The sequence below is a fragment of the Coturnix japonica genome, chromosome Z (assembly GCF_001577835.2).
Source record: "Coturnix japonica isolate 7356 chromosome Z, Coturnix japonica 2.1, whole genome shotgun sequence".
In the NCBI taxonomy this organism is placed as follows: domain Eukaryota; kingdom Metazoa; phylum Chordata; class Aves; order Galliformes; family Phasianidae; genus Coturnix; species Coturnix japonica.
In genome coordinates, this window is record NC_029547.1 from 59,500,090 (window position 1) to 59,518,640 (window position 18,551).

An 18,551-nucleotide genomic window follows, 5' to 3' on the forward strand; every position below is an offset into this window, starting at 1 on the left:
TAGGTGGAATAATCTATATTTTATTCATACTGTGTCTGAAATATAACTCATACTATAATGCAGTACTGAGAAATTGATACAAATTATATGCAGGTAATTTGCAAAGAGAAAAAAGAAACAAATGGGAAAATTATTTAGCTTCAGATGACCATCTCACTTTACTCAAACCTCTTTCTGACTTCCCTTGTACACACAGAGCTGTATAAAGACATGACTAATGTACTGCTTGGACACATTGTTAAGTCAGATATTCACCAGCCACTGACTTCCATCCATCTTTAATTCAGATTCCTGGACCAGCTTCTTGTACATGGCCACCTTTCAGGACTTCTGAACTTTGTGACAGGCAATTAGCTATAAAGGTAAGGTATTACTCTTGCAGGCCTTGAATCATGATAATAGTGTCCTGTGAATATTTGACAGCCCTATTAAATAAAATAGGATCAGTTTGTTAATCTGATGGCTGCGGTGGGATCTAGCAAAATGTAATCCTTAACTCTCCTGCCAGCAAATTCCTCATTAAGCACAAAATAACCTCAAACAAATCACTAAGAAAACCTCTCCCAATGCAAACAGATGTAGAGTTCTTCTAAGCAGGTAATTCTAGCCAAAAATTGCATTCTTATTTCTTCTCTCTTTCTACCACTTAGCCAAGTTGAAATAGTCTGTATTTCCGTATATTTAAACCTATGATTTGGGTGAAATGCTCACAAGAAAGTACAGGGAGATACATATTTTTTAATTGACCTACAACCGGTTTAAGACGAACAGGGCACATACTGCATCAAAACAACTTCTAATTCAATAGATTGTGAAGTCCAAACCTTTTGACTGAGATTCTTGGAGTCATTTTGGGTTGAGAGCCAGAATTCCAGACAAGTTACTCAGAAGAGCCAAATCACTACTGACATCCAGTGTTTACAATGACTTCAGAAAACAGAAAGTGCTAGAAACAACTTTTCAGTATGGCTAGGCAGAATTATTTTTCACCTGTGTAGCAGATTACAGATAGAAGTTGTCCTGCACTTCCAGGTTTGAGTAATTGGAGTCACGGGATCTAAAATAATTCAGATTGGAAGAAACACTGTCTTGACATGAAGTTTGTATACTTCTCCTCACCGAGGTCCAACTTCTCTCTGTGATTATTTCCACATTATCAATTTATCACCTGCCTGATACCATCTAAGGGCCAGATGCTATCCAAACTTAACGAGGCAGTGCAATAAAATCCACCCATTGCTCTTCAAGCTTTGAGCTAACAGGAACTCAAATGGCACCAGTCTGAAAGTAGGGCTGCCCCTAAGACAAGTACTGGTTTTTCAGAGTGGTTTGGCAGAGGTGTAGCAGGGTGTTTCTAACATGCACCGAGAAGTAGGGTCAGGTGGAAGAGGGAAGTGGGAGGCAGAACATCTGCAGCAGCTGGAGTTGTCAGGATCAGCTTGCCTAGCAACCCCCCTTCTTAGACAGGGGCATCTAATTCAGCAGCAACAGCAGTGTCAGAAGCAGCCTCATCATTTGATGAGCTGGATGCACATTAGTGAACATGAGAGCTACCAAAACACTTGCCTTCAAGCTCCAAAACCTCCTCCTCAATTTGTTGGTAGGTAAGCTATGTAGATCCTCTTACAGTAGATGGCTTATTGCAGGGAGATGGCTATTAATTTCAGGTAATTGTTGAATACTATGTTAGTAATGTAGAAAACCAAGAATAATAGCAGAATGCATTGTAAAAATCAATTATATAAATCTTACTCCTGGAATAATGGGATAAGTAACGGCATAAACAAGTAGATTATTAATCTCCAATAATATGTGCAGAAAAAAATAGATTATATGAATGGAACTTAATATCCTTTACTGATTGTGGATTAAGACCAAAGTGTGTCATCATAATACATTCTTTTCATCTACAGCCTACAATGTATATTCTATTACTTGATTAGTATAAATACACTTGTAGTGTATAACTTACATGTATATAGGTATATTATAAATTTTGCAACCACGCAAATTCAGTCTGTATACTATTATATTGCTGTATTCTACATGTAATAGGCATATGTAATCTTGTTTATAATTGCCTACTGTAACATTTATACAATTAATTATACTTTGCTATTAGAGCTTTAATGAAAAATAGTCACTGAAATAATTTAGGTGTAAAAGATTAAAAGAAATATGGCTAGGAGCAGGAGTAAGTCATTTCAAACACAAAGAAAAAAAGGCTTTAAATAGTATGTGTCTCTGCATATGGTCCTAGAACTGTCCATTTTTTGCAGAGGAAAACTTCTGGAAGTTGCAGTTAAGTCACCCAGTGGTGTTGTGACTAATTACTGGGTAGATCAAAATAATATACTGATGCCTAGGAAACAAACATTTTTGTCTCCAGAACTTGAAGAGACAAAATAAAATATGCCAGGTAATGTTTTTATCATTGCTTTAGATAGAAAGATCAACTGCAGATGGAAAGCATCCTACCATTGTTTCTATGCAGTGCTTTATGAGGTCTGTTTCTGGCAGGTGATAATAGTGGAGGGATGGCATGATTTAGACAACAAAGACTATGACTGTTGGCCCCTGGAAAAACCAGATGAATATAACATGATGGACTGTGGAGGTGAGTTCTAAAGCTGCTCAAGGAATATAATTTCTTGCTCAGGGAATGGCTGAGGACCTAAAATTGAAGTGCTCAGACTGACACCTAACTCATAACAAATGCTTCACATGGTGGGAGGCATCAGAGTCGGTGATGACATTCTTTCTTGAGAAAAAGGTGAAAGAAAAGAGACAAAAGATACTTCCGAACAATTATTTGCTCAGTATTTATTGATTCCAGATGAAAAAGTAATCGCAACAGCTGAACCCCTTCTCCTAAAATAAGAATTGAAAACATTTTATTTCTCATTAGAAAACTGAATGCAACATAATCCAAACAAATCAAGTAGTCTGCTCAGTATTGCTGCAAATTCTATTCCTGGAATTCTGTGGCATCATTTCAAGAGTGATTTAAACCCTCTAGCCAGTAAGTACAAACAATGTTTCTACATTTCGTGCTTTTCTCGCCTTGCTTAAAATTATGTTCCATGAGTACTTAAAATCTGAGATCTTTAACCACTTATTGCAGTTTGAAAACTGAATTTACATGATCACATAACAAAACAAAACAAAAAAGTTTGTTTGATCTCATGAATTGATTGAGATGGAATAACAAAGTGGAATACTTTTTATTTTAGAAAAGATTGGACTGAAGATAGTTCTTTCTTGATGGGGTTTTTAAAGATAAACAAGTATAGCTGAGAAATTGTAATACTGATAAAAATACTCCAGGAAATAAACTGCAGCGTGATGCTCTGAACTCCACGCTGTAGTTAAATATTTTGTGAAGAGTTTGGATTGAACAAAGAAATTGAAAGACTGTCTAGGTAACTGACAAGTAAATTGACAAGCTGTTAGAACTTACTATTGCTTTAGCATTGAAACTACTATTTATCAGAAAAAAAAAAAAGAAAGAAAGAAAAAAGAAAAAAAATAAAAAGAAAAAAAGGAAAAAAAAGTCTTGTTTGAAGCACATTCTTAGTACTAAATCACTGTGAACTTAGGACAAGGGAAACTAATATGAGTAGGCAGCTTCATTTATATAAACCCTTCGCAAACAGTTATAGAACAAACTCCAGTCTTTACCCTGCCTCTCTATGATTCTTTGGTGCACTGCTAAATGCAAAGCAATAGGCATGTGCTGTATTTCCATGAATTTAACTTGTAATGCAAGGTCTTCAAATCATTTAGATGTGGAAGTGTCTATCACTGAATAAGAGTTTTATTTGCTTTTCTGAGACCTTTAAAGAGAAGAATAAATACATTTTTCTGAAATTTATGCTGACCTTCTACCTTTGTTCTCTCACTTTTCCTGAAGCTTAGCTCTCATTGCTTTTAATGCAATTCACATTAGCATTGTATGTAAATCTTTGTTTTGTAGTTTCTCCCATAATGTTGGCTCCTATAATGGGTGTTTACTTTGTAAGGGAGAGGTTATATCTTTAGGTTAGTTTTCAATTCGCTTCTTCATATCTGAAAGGGATCTGTGTTTAAAGGGAAAAATAATGTATTATTTCACTAACAGTGCAGCTGTTTAATAGACTTGTAAAAACAACTCTGGAGTGATATGTATTTGTCTATAACTGAACAACAACTGAACAGCAGGCTCACCCATCCTCTGGGAAAAGGATTTTAAATTTCCTGACAAACTCAGGTCTATGTGTCTGCTTAATGTTAGTAATTTGACATCTCAGAAATTAAAACCTTCATCTAACAACAGAGGAGAAGAGTGGTGAAAGGAATGGAAAGATTTTGATAGTATTGTTTGAGAATAATCTCACTTCATTTATAGGTTTAGAGTTGGTGATAAGGTGTCGCTAGAGTGATGAAAATGAGTGGGATTTTCCTTTTAAGTGTATAGAAATTGAAGAAGACAAATGTCTGAGTAGCAGTACTCCCACTGTCCTCTGCTCTAGGCATCAAATGGTTTTACAAGAAGATAATACTTTCTTAAGTGTTTAATTAGCACACATAATTTATATCTTGTGAGTTTAGCAGTTGTGACTGTATTTCATGGATGCTAGAGTTGTCTGTGCTTCCAGGAGGTAGGGCTCAGTGAAAGCAGCCAAGAACTGCAAGCAATAATTATTACCTGATGTTTGAGGAAAAAAAGTGTATCACTCCATTATACTGAGAGTAAATTTACTATAGATAAGATGACCAGATTTTCTGTCCTATTTCTCCAATTGCTTGGAGAATTTGAATGTCAGAATTGTTATATATATGTGCATTTGCATTTACCTATGCAGCCATTAAGATAGATGAATATTTGGGGTTTGTAAAAAGCAGTAGGAAAAGTAGCTGAAAATCACACTTCTGTTTCACTACACTATGTTCCCTACTGCAGAAGAAACTTTATTTTTACAATTGTCAAGTATAACAGGCTTAAAATGTTATTGTTTCTAGGTCTGGAGATGGCATGGGTACAGAAGCCCCCAGAAATGGCAGTAAGTGGGGAATTCTTCAATGTGACCTATGCAGTCTTTGCTTCAGATGGCTTTTATCAGTATGCAGTACAAAATGGAATCCTTTCTCACAGGTATTACCTCCTGTCATATGTTTTCATGGTCATGAGTATGTAGAGATTCTGTACATACACACATGTTTTGTAACACAGTCAGAACAAGTGATCTTGTGCTCCTTAGTAATTTCTTGCATCTCTCTAGTTCTCTTCCAGCTGCACTTACACTGTCATTAGCCCCTCAGGAATGGCTTAAGCTATCATAATGACATACTCACTTGCATGCCAGTGACAATGCTTATTATCCTGCATCTGTACTGCTCTACAGAAGGAACTTACAACTGAAATTCTAGTGTGGCTCTCAAACTCACTGTAGTCTGAATCAGTTTTAATAATACATGTTCAAAGTGCACAACATAAATGACAGAGATTGAATTTCCAGAACTCACTAAAGAGATTATTTTGATTTCTATAGTGTTTAAATCTGTCCAAAAGCTTATATATCTCCTCACAAACTGTAGACAGTGTAGGTTAGGTACAGCTTTATTACCTGTATAACTTTATGTCAATAAAAGCCTAATATGTTGTGATCTTACATCTATGAACTGTACACAGCATACTCCAACCACATTAAAAAAAAGTTTGTGACAGAGACGGCAGTCATAGTTTCTCACTCTCTATGCCTTTTTTGACTACTAAAAGAGATGTTTATGGAAAAACCTCACATACGTCCTTTGTCAGTAGGATTGTTTCCTTTGCAAAGTTTAGATTGTAAACGTTTTTGTAGAGAGTGACTTAAATTAAGATTGAAAGATTACTTATAATTCATTCGCAATGTCAAAAAAGAAAAAGAAAAAGTTGATGTATTTCGATGACCTGTGTAATAGTTTTTCATCAATTTTTTTTTTTGAGATTTCTGGCTAGTGATATTTCCAAGAACTTGACCAAAAACATTTATCTTCACTTTGTGGAATTAGTCTGTTTTTCTGGTCTTTCTAAAGTGACCCATTCCCTTACATTAGTAAGAGATTTAGAAAATAGTTCTTTTTGAGTACTTACACATATCTTGCACAAAGAGACAGGCTGTAAATGTTAAAAAGAGAAGCATCTGTGCTGTGGTTTTACAGAGGCATCTAACTTGTACCTCATTAACCACGGACTATCTGGTTGCCTCTCAGAAACATGTGGATGATGCTCTGAAGAAGGTGCTCCGTGGGCATGGTGGGGATGGGCTGATGCTTGGACTTGGTGATCTTAGTGGTCTTTTCCAAACTTAACGATTCTGTGATTCTAAAAAAATATTTTATTTCAAAGCAAAATAAGTTTATTAGGGTGATAACCAACTTCAGAGTAGTAGTTGTTTTTCTGAAAGTGTAACTCAGCAAATGGACTGGAAAAAAGTGTGACACATTTCAAGAGAACTACATTCATCTTCCAGTGATAAACTGTCAAAAGCTCTACCTTATGTTTATTTCCATATAATACTGTCTTCTCTTTTAAGCTTACTCTCTACTGGACAGTTTTTCTCAGTACTTGTCAGGCTGTCCATGGAGTACTGTGTCCAGTTCTGGTCCCCATAATTCAAAAAAGCTGCAGACAGACTCTACAGTATCCAAAGAAGAGCCACAAAGATGATTAAAAGGTTGTAAAACCTGCCCTGTGAGGACAAGCTTTAAAACTTTTCAGCATGCATTTAGGTTTATGGAAGACCACATCACAGTACTCCAAGTGTGGCTACTGAAAGGATGGGGGATGCTTCACAAGCAGCCACATGTAGAAGGAACAGCGGGAGAAAAAAAGTTGCACTGGCAGAGGCTTCATCTTGATTCAAGAAAGACTTATTTTTACAAGAGAACAGTTAGTAACCAGAACACCAGAACAATCTCCATAGGTTGTTGTGGTGAAGTCATCACTGGAAGTCTTTAAGCTGTGACTGGACAGGGTGCTAAATAATCTCACAGAGGCTCCCTTTTCTCATGAGAGTTTGCATCTGATGATCTTTTGAAGTCCATCCACCCTGAGCCGTTCTATGATTCTGTGGCTATTTTGAAGAATGTTCGTATTGTCCCCTTTTTGATCTAAGCTTTCAGTTTCAGGAATTTTATCTGATACTGTTGTCCAGTGTGCTAGCTATCCGTGTCTGTTTGGATTGTGGAGAAAATATTAAAGTCAAATAGGAATCACGTGCAGAGATGAACATATACATCTGACAATACTAAGAATGGAAGTAGCCAGAGACACAGATGTTTGATAGTGGAAGTATAGTAATAGTAATTCTTCTGAGCCATATGGTTATGCAGTCACTGTGGAGACATCAGTAGAGGTTGGTAGCTGTTTAAGCTATACTGTCCGCCAGAATTCCCTATTAATTGACACAGATGGTGATCTAGTTGAAAGCACTCTTTGTTATAGGATTTCTTCAACCAGAAGTAGAACAAAAGAGAAAGAAATGATGTAACAATATTTCTACCACTGCATATGTTTATGCTAGTAATTTTTCTATGAAATGTTTTCTGTTCTTTTTACAATATTTGAGGAAGAAAGGATTAATATAAAATTATCACTATTATCACTCTTTCTCTGCTTCTTGGCCAGCAATGCTAGTGCTGCAAAGGAATTCTGTGAGGAGCATGAGTGCCCTGCCAGCTGGAAAGATGCAAATGGCGAGAACTGCTGTGTCCACCATGCCAATATTCACTCCTGTCCTTTGGCCTTCATGGTTAGTATGACAGTATGAGTTAATGTGTTCTGCTTCAGATCATGGATAAGACATTCATTGCAGAGATCATGTCTATGAGTTTTTTCTGATTACAATTAGATCAAATCAATAGATCACTGAAGTAGTTGTGGGGATGAAGGTCAATTTCAGAAAGTTTTGTACTGCATTTGAGGCTGCAAAGCAAATCCCTCTATTTTTGGACAAGGTAGTATTCAGAATTGCTCATTATGCTTAATGGAACCAGTTTCAACTCTTAAAAATTACTTGACTCATATTCACCCTTTCTGTACAGTCAGTAGAGAAAGAAAGAGTGAATTGTCATTTGCAGGTATCATTATCTCCCTTTACTTTTAGACAGCATTAGTGAGATATGCTCTTCAAACTGGCGTTGACTCATAAAAGATCCTTTCCTTTTTAAAGAAAATAAACTGCAATATCAAAAGTCAAGTTGCAATAAAACTCCTTTAGAAAAATCTAAGGTATGGGATACAATTCTTTTTCTTGTTCTTGTGCAGAAAAAACTGGGGGAAAAAAAAAAAAAAAAAGTACATTAGCTTCATAAAATTACTGCAGCTAAATATATGATCAGATCTTGGTTCATGTATTCAAACAGTAGCAAGATTTGTGAGGTATTTTAACTCAGTGTATAATTATTATTTGAGTTTTGTAATTTTAACAGATTAGGTTATTTCCTGAGAAGAGTATAAGTAGTTCTAAAAAGGTGAAAGATGGAGACCTAGGATTTTTATTGTCACTGTTAGTCACACAACCAATTTCTCCATATGATAAAGGGTAAAGGAGGAATATGTGGTCCGTGGATTCCTGATGATGGCCAGATATTTACTCACACTTTGTCAACAGCTGGAAAAATGAGCCAAAGAAACTGGACTGCCAAGGTAAAGTTCATTTTTTGAATACAACAAATGGTTTGCTATTCTCAGAACTTACTTCCTAGTAGGTAGTTACGGACCACATACATGTTCCCTGTCTCTCATTTACTTATGTTAGGATTATGTACACAAGTGGTACATATGGCTGAGTACAATCAATTCCCAGATGACTCTAATTGGAAGAACCAGTTTTTTATACTGCTACTTCCTATGCAGTTAGTAGAAAAAATGGGGATGGGAAGGAAGCACACAGCCTAATCTGTCTGTTTAAAGCCTACACTAAGAAAATACTGCATTACTGACTGGACTGTGTTACGAGTTAGCACAATCTTTGTGAGTTTTCTTCCAAGCAGAAATAATGGGAAGGCAAATGTGAGAGATGCATAGATGAAAGCCACGCCTAGCTGAAAGAAAACATACCAGTGAGAAGAATCAGAGCCTTTCCCAAAAAGCTTGTCTTTCTTGTTGCTGTTTATCTCAAAAGCCAAGCACTCTTTTCCTTCCTGGTACTGAAAAATGCACACCTTCTTTTTGAGAACACAAACTGGGTGATCCTTGTTAAAATTGCCTATTGTATGCAAGTGAAGTTTTGATCCTTGCAGTTTTGTTCACTTGTTTGGCAGGTAGTTTTGGTTCATGTGGGTGTGACTTCTCTCATTGCACACATCAGAGTTGGGAGAATGCAAGTTGCTTTGGAAGCGAAGACCACAGTCCTTCCTGCAGTAGGTATGATACAGAGTGAAGATGTGAGGGAACACTGACTGCAAGTCTCAGTGCTTTTAACATTCATGCATGGATACCAAGAGCAGCAGCTTTCCCTCTCTACCACTGAAGCCACTCTTGCCAAAGAGGTAAACTTAAAACAAAACCAACAGCTTCAGCTGAAAATACCTTGAAAACACTCTTCCAGTAATGACATGGTAAGGATCTGGACATTCTTCATCTGAAGGGATGCAAACTAGCCATAACATTGTCAGAAGGGTAGAAACCCAAACTGGTTCCATTGTTCAAATTAAAATACTGTTGCTTCCAAATGCTTCAGGCTCCTGTGCACATTAGTTTAGCTATATGCAGGAAAACAGAAATAGTAATAAAATTATATCAGCAAAATGAAACTAAAAAAGAAAGCCTTGTTTGACAAATTAAACACACAACTTGAAGAAAAATATTGGGTTAAGCAAACATCATAGTATTCTTGTTAGCTACACTTCTAAATGTCTGAGAATATATTTCTCAGTGTTATGAAAAAAGCAGAGCCAAAGCAATTCGAAAGTGGGTGGAAAGAATGGATTTTGTTTTGCTGAGTATTTTTTTTAAATGTATTACATAGTGACTGAATAATATCTTTAGCTTGTCTCAGGAGGCTGGAGTGCAGAACTGTATTAGTTTAGGCACAGAGGTAAAATTGAAACAGAACTCAAGACACGGGAGACAGAGTTTTGTCCTCGAGGGCTTTTGTTTTAAATCACATCTGATAATTTTCTTAAAACCCTGGAGAAAAATAAATCCTTGAAGCATAAACTGCAGGGTTTCACTCTGAAGAACCTGGGATCATATACTTCTAGAGATGCCAAGGGTTGGATTAAGTACAAAGAACACAAAAGACAATATCCACCCTGAGAAACTTATTGCCTCAGAAAAAAACAAAAAACAAAAAACAAACAAAACACAAGAAAACAAATAGATGGACAGTGAGTTACAACACCAGAAAAGCTGTAGACTCACATCATTAACAGTTTCATCTAATCAAGTAGAACCTGCATCAGTTTAAAGTATATAAAAAACAAACAAACAAACAAAAAACACCAATTATTTCAGGTTCTTGGGTGTTATCTCTGGATACTGCAGAATGTAGTCTTTCGGGTACTCAGGTTTCCCCACCCAAGAACACATGTTTAAATCTGAATTTAACAATGTTGATTAATGAAACTAACTTAAAATTACCTGTCATTTCTGTTTCTTATCAGTCTGTGGAGATGGCTCTTGCGAGGAGGAAGAAAGCTGCTCTATCTGTCCAGCAGATTGTGGAGAATGCCCTCTGTCTGCTTATGCTAGGATAGCAATTGCCTTACCCATATGTTTAATCTGTACTGGCTTCATTATGACAGTCATTGTAAGTATTCTTTCTTTCATTACTCTTGCCTCTGTTATTTCATTATTTTGAATGGAGTGTTCTCCTAGTAGAGGGTAAGTTTTCTTCTGCATCCTGAAACTGTGTGGTAGAAAAGAAAGCATTAATGGCTTCTCTAGATGGGAAGGCTGGTTGTGATTGGAAATATCATCCCCTGAGGCTTAAGACCGAAAGGGAATTTAACAGAAGGATATGTAATGGTGGAATAAGAACACCTCATTATTAAGTCTTTCACAACATGAGATAGGGGTTGCCAGTGAAGTCAGAGTGCTTTTGACTCAATAAAATTCTATTATGAAATTAACTGCTCCAAAACCCTGTGGAGGTGAGAGGTATGCATAAATTCTAAAACAAATTAGATAAATTCATAAAGGGATTAGATCCACCAGAGTTCATTAAGTCTGAATATCTGAATACATCTTATTATAGAATATATTCAACTTGGGATATTTTAAGATTATTGATCACTGGACATCCAAAGGAAAAATTGGCAGATATTTCTTTTTTTTCTGTTGATCTTGTGCGTATGTGTATCTGTGTGTGCTCTTATTCTTAATGTAGCAGAAGTGCTTAATGTAGCTTATTTTCTTAATGTAGCAGAAATAATTTAGTGATTATCTGTGTTAATGATTATTATAAAAGACTGGTGAAGGAAAAGCAGAAGGATAATGTGAGAGGAACATAGTGTGTCGATATTTTGGAAGAAATTTATGACTGATACAGATCTCACTCTAAGTTGCCCCATTTATTTCAAGAACTTTCTGAGAAAAACAATCTATAGTTTGTTTTGTAAAAGTATGATTGAGCAAAGGCAAATTAACCTGAAGTGACCACTAGTCTTGTGCATTCATTTGATTGTAAATACCTCTGTATAGAGATTACAGCAAATTATTACAAGTTATTTACACTATTACTTTTAGCACTGTCGCTTCACACCTGGTGAAGTGGATTCATATTCCTCATTTATGCACATCTTAAAAACATTATGTGCAGTTGTAGGGTCATTATGTTGACTATGTTATTAGTAGATAATTTCTTCAGGGTTTAGCCTATAGATCATGTACATCAATACCTTATTTCATCCATTCTTTTCATACTGCGTTTGCGCTGAGCACCTGAAGTAACTGAGTGTGTTGAAAAGGCATGGAAGAATGTCAATGGCCCACACAGTAAGTTACTGTGAATGGTCTCAATCACAACTTGATTTTTTTTTCTCTGTTCTCATCTCTTTATGTGGCCTTGCAAGTTTGGAACTGAAATATTTTTGAAAACTAAGCCTTAATCTCCTTGCATTTCTGTTTCTTATCTGAGCATTTATAGTCCACACAAAGGCTGTGGCAATGTGCTTACGGTAACTTTCTTGTAAAACAGTATGCTCTGATAGAAATGTGTAATTCAACAGATGACAAGTTCAGACATTTTTAAACAACCGACATTTTACAAAAAGAAAATGGAGTTTCTGGACCTTGAATAGGCTTAACTAAAGTAAAGGTTTATTTATGTAAAGAAACTTACCTATTACTATGGGTTTGGGGTTTTTTGTTTGGTTGGTTTTTTTGTTTTTCTCTTTCTTTGTTTTTGGTAGATTTTAGGGATTTGGGGGGGTAAGGGAGGAGTATTTTAAAATTTATTTTGCTCTATACTTATTCCTGCTAAATTCTGCAATAGCATCTTCTTTTCTTTATTATTTAGATGATGAGCAAACAAGTTGGGAAAGATCCTTTTATCCAATTCAGTAATTAATATTTTGTAGGGAGAACCATCTCAGAATCTAATATCTTCTTAATCATTCAAGCTGAAGAGAGGGTTCCTCTGATCTCAGTGTCTGCAGCAAAACTAGTGGTCACTTCTAGTTAATATATCTTTGGTCATTTCTTTACAAAATAAAATGCAGATACCTTTTTTCAGAAATCCTTTGAAATAAATGGGACAACATAATTTTTGATTCAGCAACCTCTACATCAGGCATAAATTTCTTCTAAAACACTGAAACAGTTTCTACTTCTATGTTTTCTAAATATCCTAAGACAGCTATTTATGAGAGCATGTGTCTTCTTTAAACAATAGCCACAAGATCTATAACTGATATTCTTTATTCTGAAGTACTGGACTTGTTTGTAAATCTGGTTATAATTTTGGCACAACATGCAGTGCTCCTTTTCTTGGGGCTAGAGAGCAACAGGTCACACAATTAGGCAGCATAGGTGGGACATTTCCATATTATGAGGTGATGCAAACAACTGTTTGGATGTCCAGGCTGAGGTCTAATTATATTGTGTTAAAATTACTGACAATAATGGAAAGAGTTCATAGCCAATGCATGATATTATGTGTCAATAGATCCTAGAATATAGAATATACAGTTCCAAAGATCTTTGTTAGATTCTGTTTTCTTCTAGTTCTGTTCCTTCTAATGAAGCTGATATGACATAGACTGGATACTTAAACATCAGAAATTTTGGGGATACTTAAACATTTTCATATTGGAAAAAATAAAAAATAAAAAAAACTCTGGATTAGTTCCTTCAAAGTTGGGAGAGTTAATTTCAAGAATGAATTTGATTTATTTTTGTAGTGGTTTCAGTATCAGAAACAAAAGATGCTGTGGGATGAAAGCTGGATTATAGAGTTCACCAGCATCAAACAAGGTTAGTAATATTTCATTTTGTTACTGTTACCACTTTCATTAATAATTTTATGAAATAATCTCAATCATAAGTACATCTTGTTTTCAGGGTCTTGCAAAAGATGAGCTGGCTTGGGAAATATATATCTGGAGTTTCTTCCTTGTATTCTCTGTGAGCTCATTGTTGACATTCTAATTTATTGAAACCTTAATTATTAAAGTTATTTAAATAGTTTCCTTCTATTTAAGGAAATTTTTCAGTTCAAAATGACAGATCTATCCCCAGATAAGCAGATAACTTCTAGACCTGGAAAAAATAAATTATATTTGCTTCAGTGGATATGTGGTTCTGTATAATTGGCCTCGCTTACTTACCCTGGCTTTACACAAATAAAATGAAAGATATAATGAGATCTTAATTTGTCTCAGTGTATGCTGTCTTTGGCAGTTTTGCTCCAAAAATTAATCCATTGTGACCTGACTTCTCTTTCATTTTACCTTCAGGATATAGAATGTGATTTTAATTGGCTGTAACTAAATATGTTAAGAATAAAATCAGATGTTATTAAGTCCTAAACAGTGCTGCACTCGATTCACTTTCCTGTCCAGTGCTTTAGCACTCAGCAGCAAAAAAAACCATCCAGACCCCCAGAAAAGGCACATTTGTAGAAACTGACTGAAGTTGATAAGCCTGTGCTGATATGAACTCTCTGATTTTCTATTTCCTCAAGGAATTGCTAGAAAGATCTGTTTTAGCTATGTCATGTCATTGTGTTTCTAGTAGTGCAAAGATGTTCTTGTGCTAATGTTCTGGTGATACTTTCATCTTTGGACATGAATGTTAATTACTGTGTAGTTAGCTTTAGTATGATATCCTTGTTGCAGTAAAGGACAAAGACCAGCATAGAAATTAATTTGAGTACATAATGCAAACCTTGTCAGTTTTGCCAGTGCACAGAGTAACTGGCCAAACCTGGTGGAGATGGTGAAACAATAAGTAATTCATTAACAATCTTATTTGAAATTCATTCTGTAACCTAAAGCTGATCAATATATATTAAAAAACATACATTGGCATCACTTTTTTCCCCTTGTAACTTTATTATTGCTCTTCTTTGACTTTCCTCTGATGTCAGAGTCACGTCCCACATCTCTGTACTCTGCAGTCTTCTAGGAGCTCCAAACAGACTTGTTAAAATATGACCCAGAGCTTGCTCTGCTTCCCTGAGTTCTGTCTTCTGCATTTCACTAGCAGCAAGGACCTACCATCCTGGAATCAGGAAGACTTGCACTGAATCCTGAGGTTTAGTGGGAAAGATCTGTGGCAACGTATCACCTCTTGGCTTGTTTTTATGCAGCATTCACACCCTAAAAAAAAAATAGCTCTCTGTCTTACATGTTAACAAGAGCAATCCAGCATGTAAAGATTTGAAATTTCTTAAATTTGCCTGCCTCCGGAGTACATACCTTTGTAATAATATGCATTTACAGGTGCTAATTTCTAATCCCACATTCCCATTTAGATCACATGCTCTGGACAGCAACAGGAAGCAGTATGAGTGCTCCGCCAGCACCAAGTGAATCCAATGCCAGCTGTATCACTGTTATGAGCTCCTGCACTGCAGCTGCTAATGTGTCCAAGAAACAGCACTTCACCCTTACTGGGAGATAGTAAGTCAATATAGTACTAATTTTCTTCAGTATCTGCTATCCTTTAGTTTCACTCTGCTTTATGTTTCTTGCAGCTCTGCTGTTAATAGGTAGTCCAAAAGCTTGAAATTCTCTTGTTACACCCAATCTATTAAGTTAGCAGCATCATTTGACTTCTGTACCTCTTACTGGCTGTAGAATCTGAATGAAACATGATGTGTCCTGTTTTGATTATCATTTCTCCTCTCTTTGGGACATCCTGCAAGGTTGACTGTATAATGTGACCTGGATCTGTTAACCTAGTGATCAAATACATCCCCACTTGATTCTTTCATGGAAAATTGTTTTGCTGTCTGTCAAATTCAGCTGCTTCACCACTGAGTATGCTTCCATAGAAGCAAAAGGATGTTAAATAGCAGTGGTAACTACTGTAACAGTAGACAGAGAAATAATGAATAGATACTGCTGTTTCACTACCTCTGATATTCCCATTGCTGCTACACAATCATCAAGCTGCCTAAACTTACTGTAACAATCTCATATTTCAAATGGCATACACACAACAAGAATGTTTGACTCTTAGTACTAACGCTTGCCTTATAATAGAAGCAGGATCTTGTCAAATACTCATGTTCAGCTTCACACCTAAATATGGACATGCTCAATCTTTATGCTTCGTCTCTAAAGACATGAAGCTGCTCACAGCAGAAAACATCTGTTGATTTTCCTATCCTTATGAAATTATACAGTTGGCCCAATATTCTCTGAACAGCATTTAATTCTGTTTCAGTGATGGTAGAACAGTGGCCATAAAAAAAATAATGAAGAAGGCATTCACCCTATCCAAATCCATACGTAAGGAAGTAAAGCAAGTAAGGTAAGAAGTGAAGCCTGAGAAGTGCATGCAGTTCTATGTGTGCATTGGTTCTTTAAAGGTTATAACCTGTCCAAACATTACAGTACACTTGTATTCTTCTTTTCTTCAAACTTTGATTTGACACAAGATGAAAATCTTTTTACAGCTGTTTTACTTTTCACTTTTTGAGACAAGACTTCTAGTTTTCCATTTACTGTATGTGGGGTAAAGAAGGTCGTTGTATTGCTAATGAGTGGTAAAGCTCAACCATAACTTGAGCCAGAAGTAAATACCCACAAGCCTTTACATGTAACCAGTCTTAGTTGCAAACTATTGTGTTGTGAGGGTATAAAAGGCTGTAAGCACCTACAATAAAGGTCTTCTGTTCTGCACTAGCAAAGGAGTCTGCACCTCTTTTCCCACACCCGCAAGGGAGCTTGATGCCCTCTTGCAACAACTGTACAGAAAGTAGGAAGGAGATTCATGAAAATTATTCATGTGCTGTGATTTCTGCTAATTTTTACAGGGAACTTGACCATCCAAATCTCTGCAAATTCATTGGTGGTTGTATAGAAATACCAAATGTTGCCATAGTGACTGAGTACTGCCCCAAAGGCAGCCTTCATGATGTTCTGCTCAATGAAGAAATCCCTTTGAACTGGGGATTCAGGTAAAAACAAGACAAAACAAGACAAAAACACCTAAAAGATACAAAACTCTGCTGAGAGATGCTATGTGCTGTTTGGGACAAAATAATAATTACAGATAGGTAGTTGGAATGAGGCTTATATTGTGATCTGGAGATAATGAAGAAGACAGTGAATTCAAGTATCCAGCCTGGATTTTTGATCAATCATACATTGAGCACAGGTTACACTAAACTGATGACTTTTCAGCCCACCTTTGTTTATACTGCTACTGTTTTCAAACCCTTATTTCTATGTGATTTCATCTATTTCTCAAATATCTTGGGCATCTGCATTTAATTAAAGTCACAACGATTAAATGATTAACATATCTACACATGCTTTGTTATTTTTACTGATACAGAAAATGAGCTAATGGTCCCAATCCACAGAGGCACTTCTATTATTTTTGAGACTAATCTTCTTGGCATGCTCTTTCTGCTTCTGCCTGTTGTTTTCACTCAACAAAGAAAAAGAGTGTATGGAAGGAAAATGTTTCTCTTCTAAAATTTGAAAAGCACTTCAAATAATACAACCATACCAGGGAGTTTTAAAGGATCTGAACTGTCTTAATAGAAGCTAATGGCCCCAACAACTGAATGAAAGTTAAGAATCTCTATCAACCCACCTTATGTGTTTTGGAAAAATGAGTTTGTGGAATGACAGATTTCAAAGCTATTCCAATCACTAGAGCCTTTCTGTTAGCTCCAGAAGGTTTCAAGCCCACTTTTGAGTGAAGATCTGGTTTAGTGGATGTGCTAGCTTATTGATTTTTGTCTTTCAGGTTTTCTTTTGCTACTGATATTGCCCAAGGAATGGCCTATCTTCACCACCACAAAATGTACCATGGACGGTTGAAGTCTAATAACTGTGTAATAGATGACCGATGGGTTTGTAAAATTGCAGGTAAAGAGAAGATAAATGAAAATTCAAAACTCTCAAGGTAGTCTACCAGTATGTGTAGATTTCACACTACAGGAAGACTGAATGCGGGGAGATGACCACCACTACAGAGCCTAGATTATTCTGCAACTGCCAAAGGAATAGAATTTTTTTTCATCTCTCCTCAGACTAGTTATTTCACCCTGTAATCTGCAGGCATCTTAAAAACAACTGCAACAGGTTTATCTTTTAAAGATAAAGATAAGGCCTCTACAAAGTGCTATGGCTGCTTCTCTACCAGCCTTAGTATCCTGTTTGCAAGCATATGCTTTGCTAAGAGCCTTTTCTGAGGAAAAACACACAAAAAAAACCTGAAATGACTACATCAGCTACATCACATTTGCACAACACCTCTGCTTTAAATGAGGTCCCCATGAAATAACTGAGAATTTAAATGGGGAACACTGCAGGGACTTTGCATAATCTTGGTTTATGTGGTTTTCATAATCCCTAGATGCTCAAAGGTAATGAATGTGGGACCTAATTTGAAAACTTTAGTGAGACCCAATATGGAGAATGAAATATAAGGACTTCTTAATTAGAGATCATTCCATAAAAAAGGAAAAAAAAAACACACAGGGATTTACCTCCTGCCACCCCATACACTCATCAGCAGCGTGCTGTTTATATCTAACAAAACAGACATCTGTTGTTTTTTTCCTCCAGTTCCTAGTCAGATACTGAGAGCCTCTTCTGTGTTAAGCTGAAAGTATAGCTGTAAAGATGTTTTACATTTATCTGCCTTTGTTCTCATGCTAGTGGTGTGCATGTAAAGCCCACCCTGATTTTATAGTAGCTGTAGTTTGTCCAACTTGTAATTGCTCTAACAATCTGTCAGAGATGAGGATCAGTGAGTAAGTTGAAATCTTCATTTGCATATTAATTCTTGCACTGAAGTGAACATACTGTCTCTGAATACAGTTATATGAAATAATGGAATAATTCCACTTAGAAGGGGCCATTTAGTTCAACTGGCCCTCTCAAAAGACTGTTAT

At 36.2% G+C, this 18,551-nt stretch overlaps 1 protein-coding gene across 2 annotated transcripts in view; it reads left to right on the forward strand.

The window, feature by feature from the left end:
• Positions 1 to 18,551, forward strand: part of LOC107306595 (atrial natriuretic peptide receptor 1-like) — a 46,122-nt gene that overhangs the window by 13,700 nt on the left and 13,871 nt on the right. The window contains exons 6-17 of one of the 2 annotated variants that reach the window (XM_032441377.1): positions 197 to 362; positions 2,521 to 2,617; positions 5,002 to 5,134; positions 7,652 to 7,775; positions 8,567 to 8,671; positions 9,289 to 9,391; positions 10,633 to 10,778; positions 13,372 to 13,444; positions 14,946 to 15,093; positions 15,863 to 15,949; positions 16,455 to 16,598; positions 17,399 to 17,520. In XM_032441377.1, the coding sequence (XP_032297268.1) occupies positions 2,602 to 2,617; positions 5,002 to 5,134; positions 7,652 to 7,775; positions 8,567 to 8,671; positions 9,289 to 9,391; positions 10,633 to 10,778; positions 13,372 to 13,444; positions 14,946 to 15,093; positions 15,863 to 15,949; positions 16,455 to 16,598; positions 17,399 to 17,520 (1,201 nt within the window). In that variant the 5' untranslated portion in view covers positions 197 to 362; positions 2,521 to 2,601. The remainder of the gene's footprint in view (positions 1 to 196; positions 363 to 2,520; positions 2,618 to 5,001; positions 5,135 to 7,651; positions 7,776 to 8,566; positions 8,672 to 9,288; positions 9,392 to 10,632; positions 10,779 to 13,371; positions 13,445 to 14,945; positions 15,094 to 15,862; positions 15,950 to 16,454; positions 16,599 to 17,398; positions 17,521 to 18,551) is intronic. The other variant, XM_015849894.2, reaches the window with a different exon arrangement.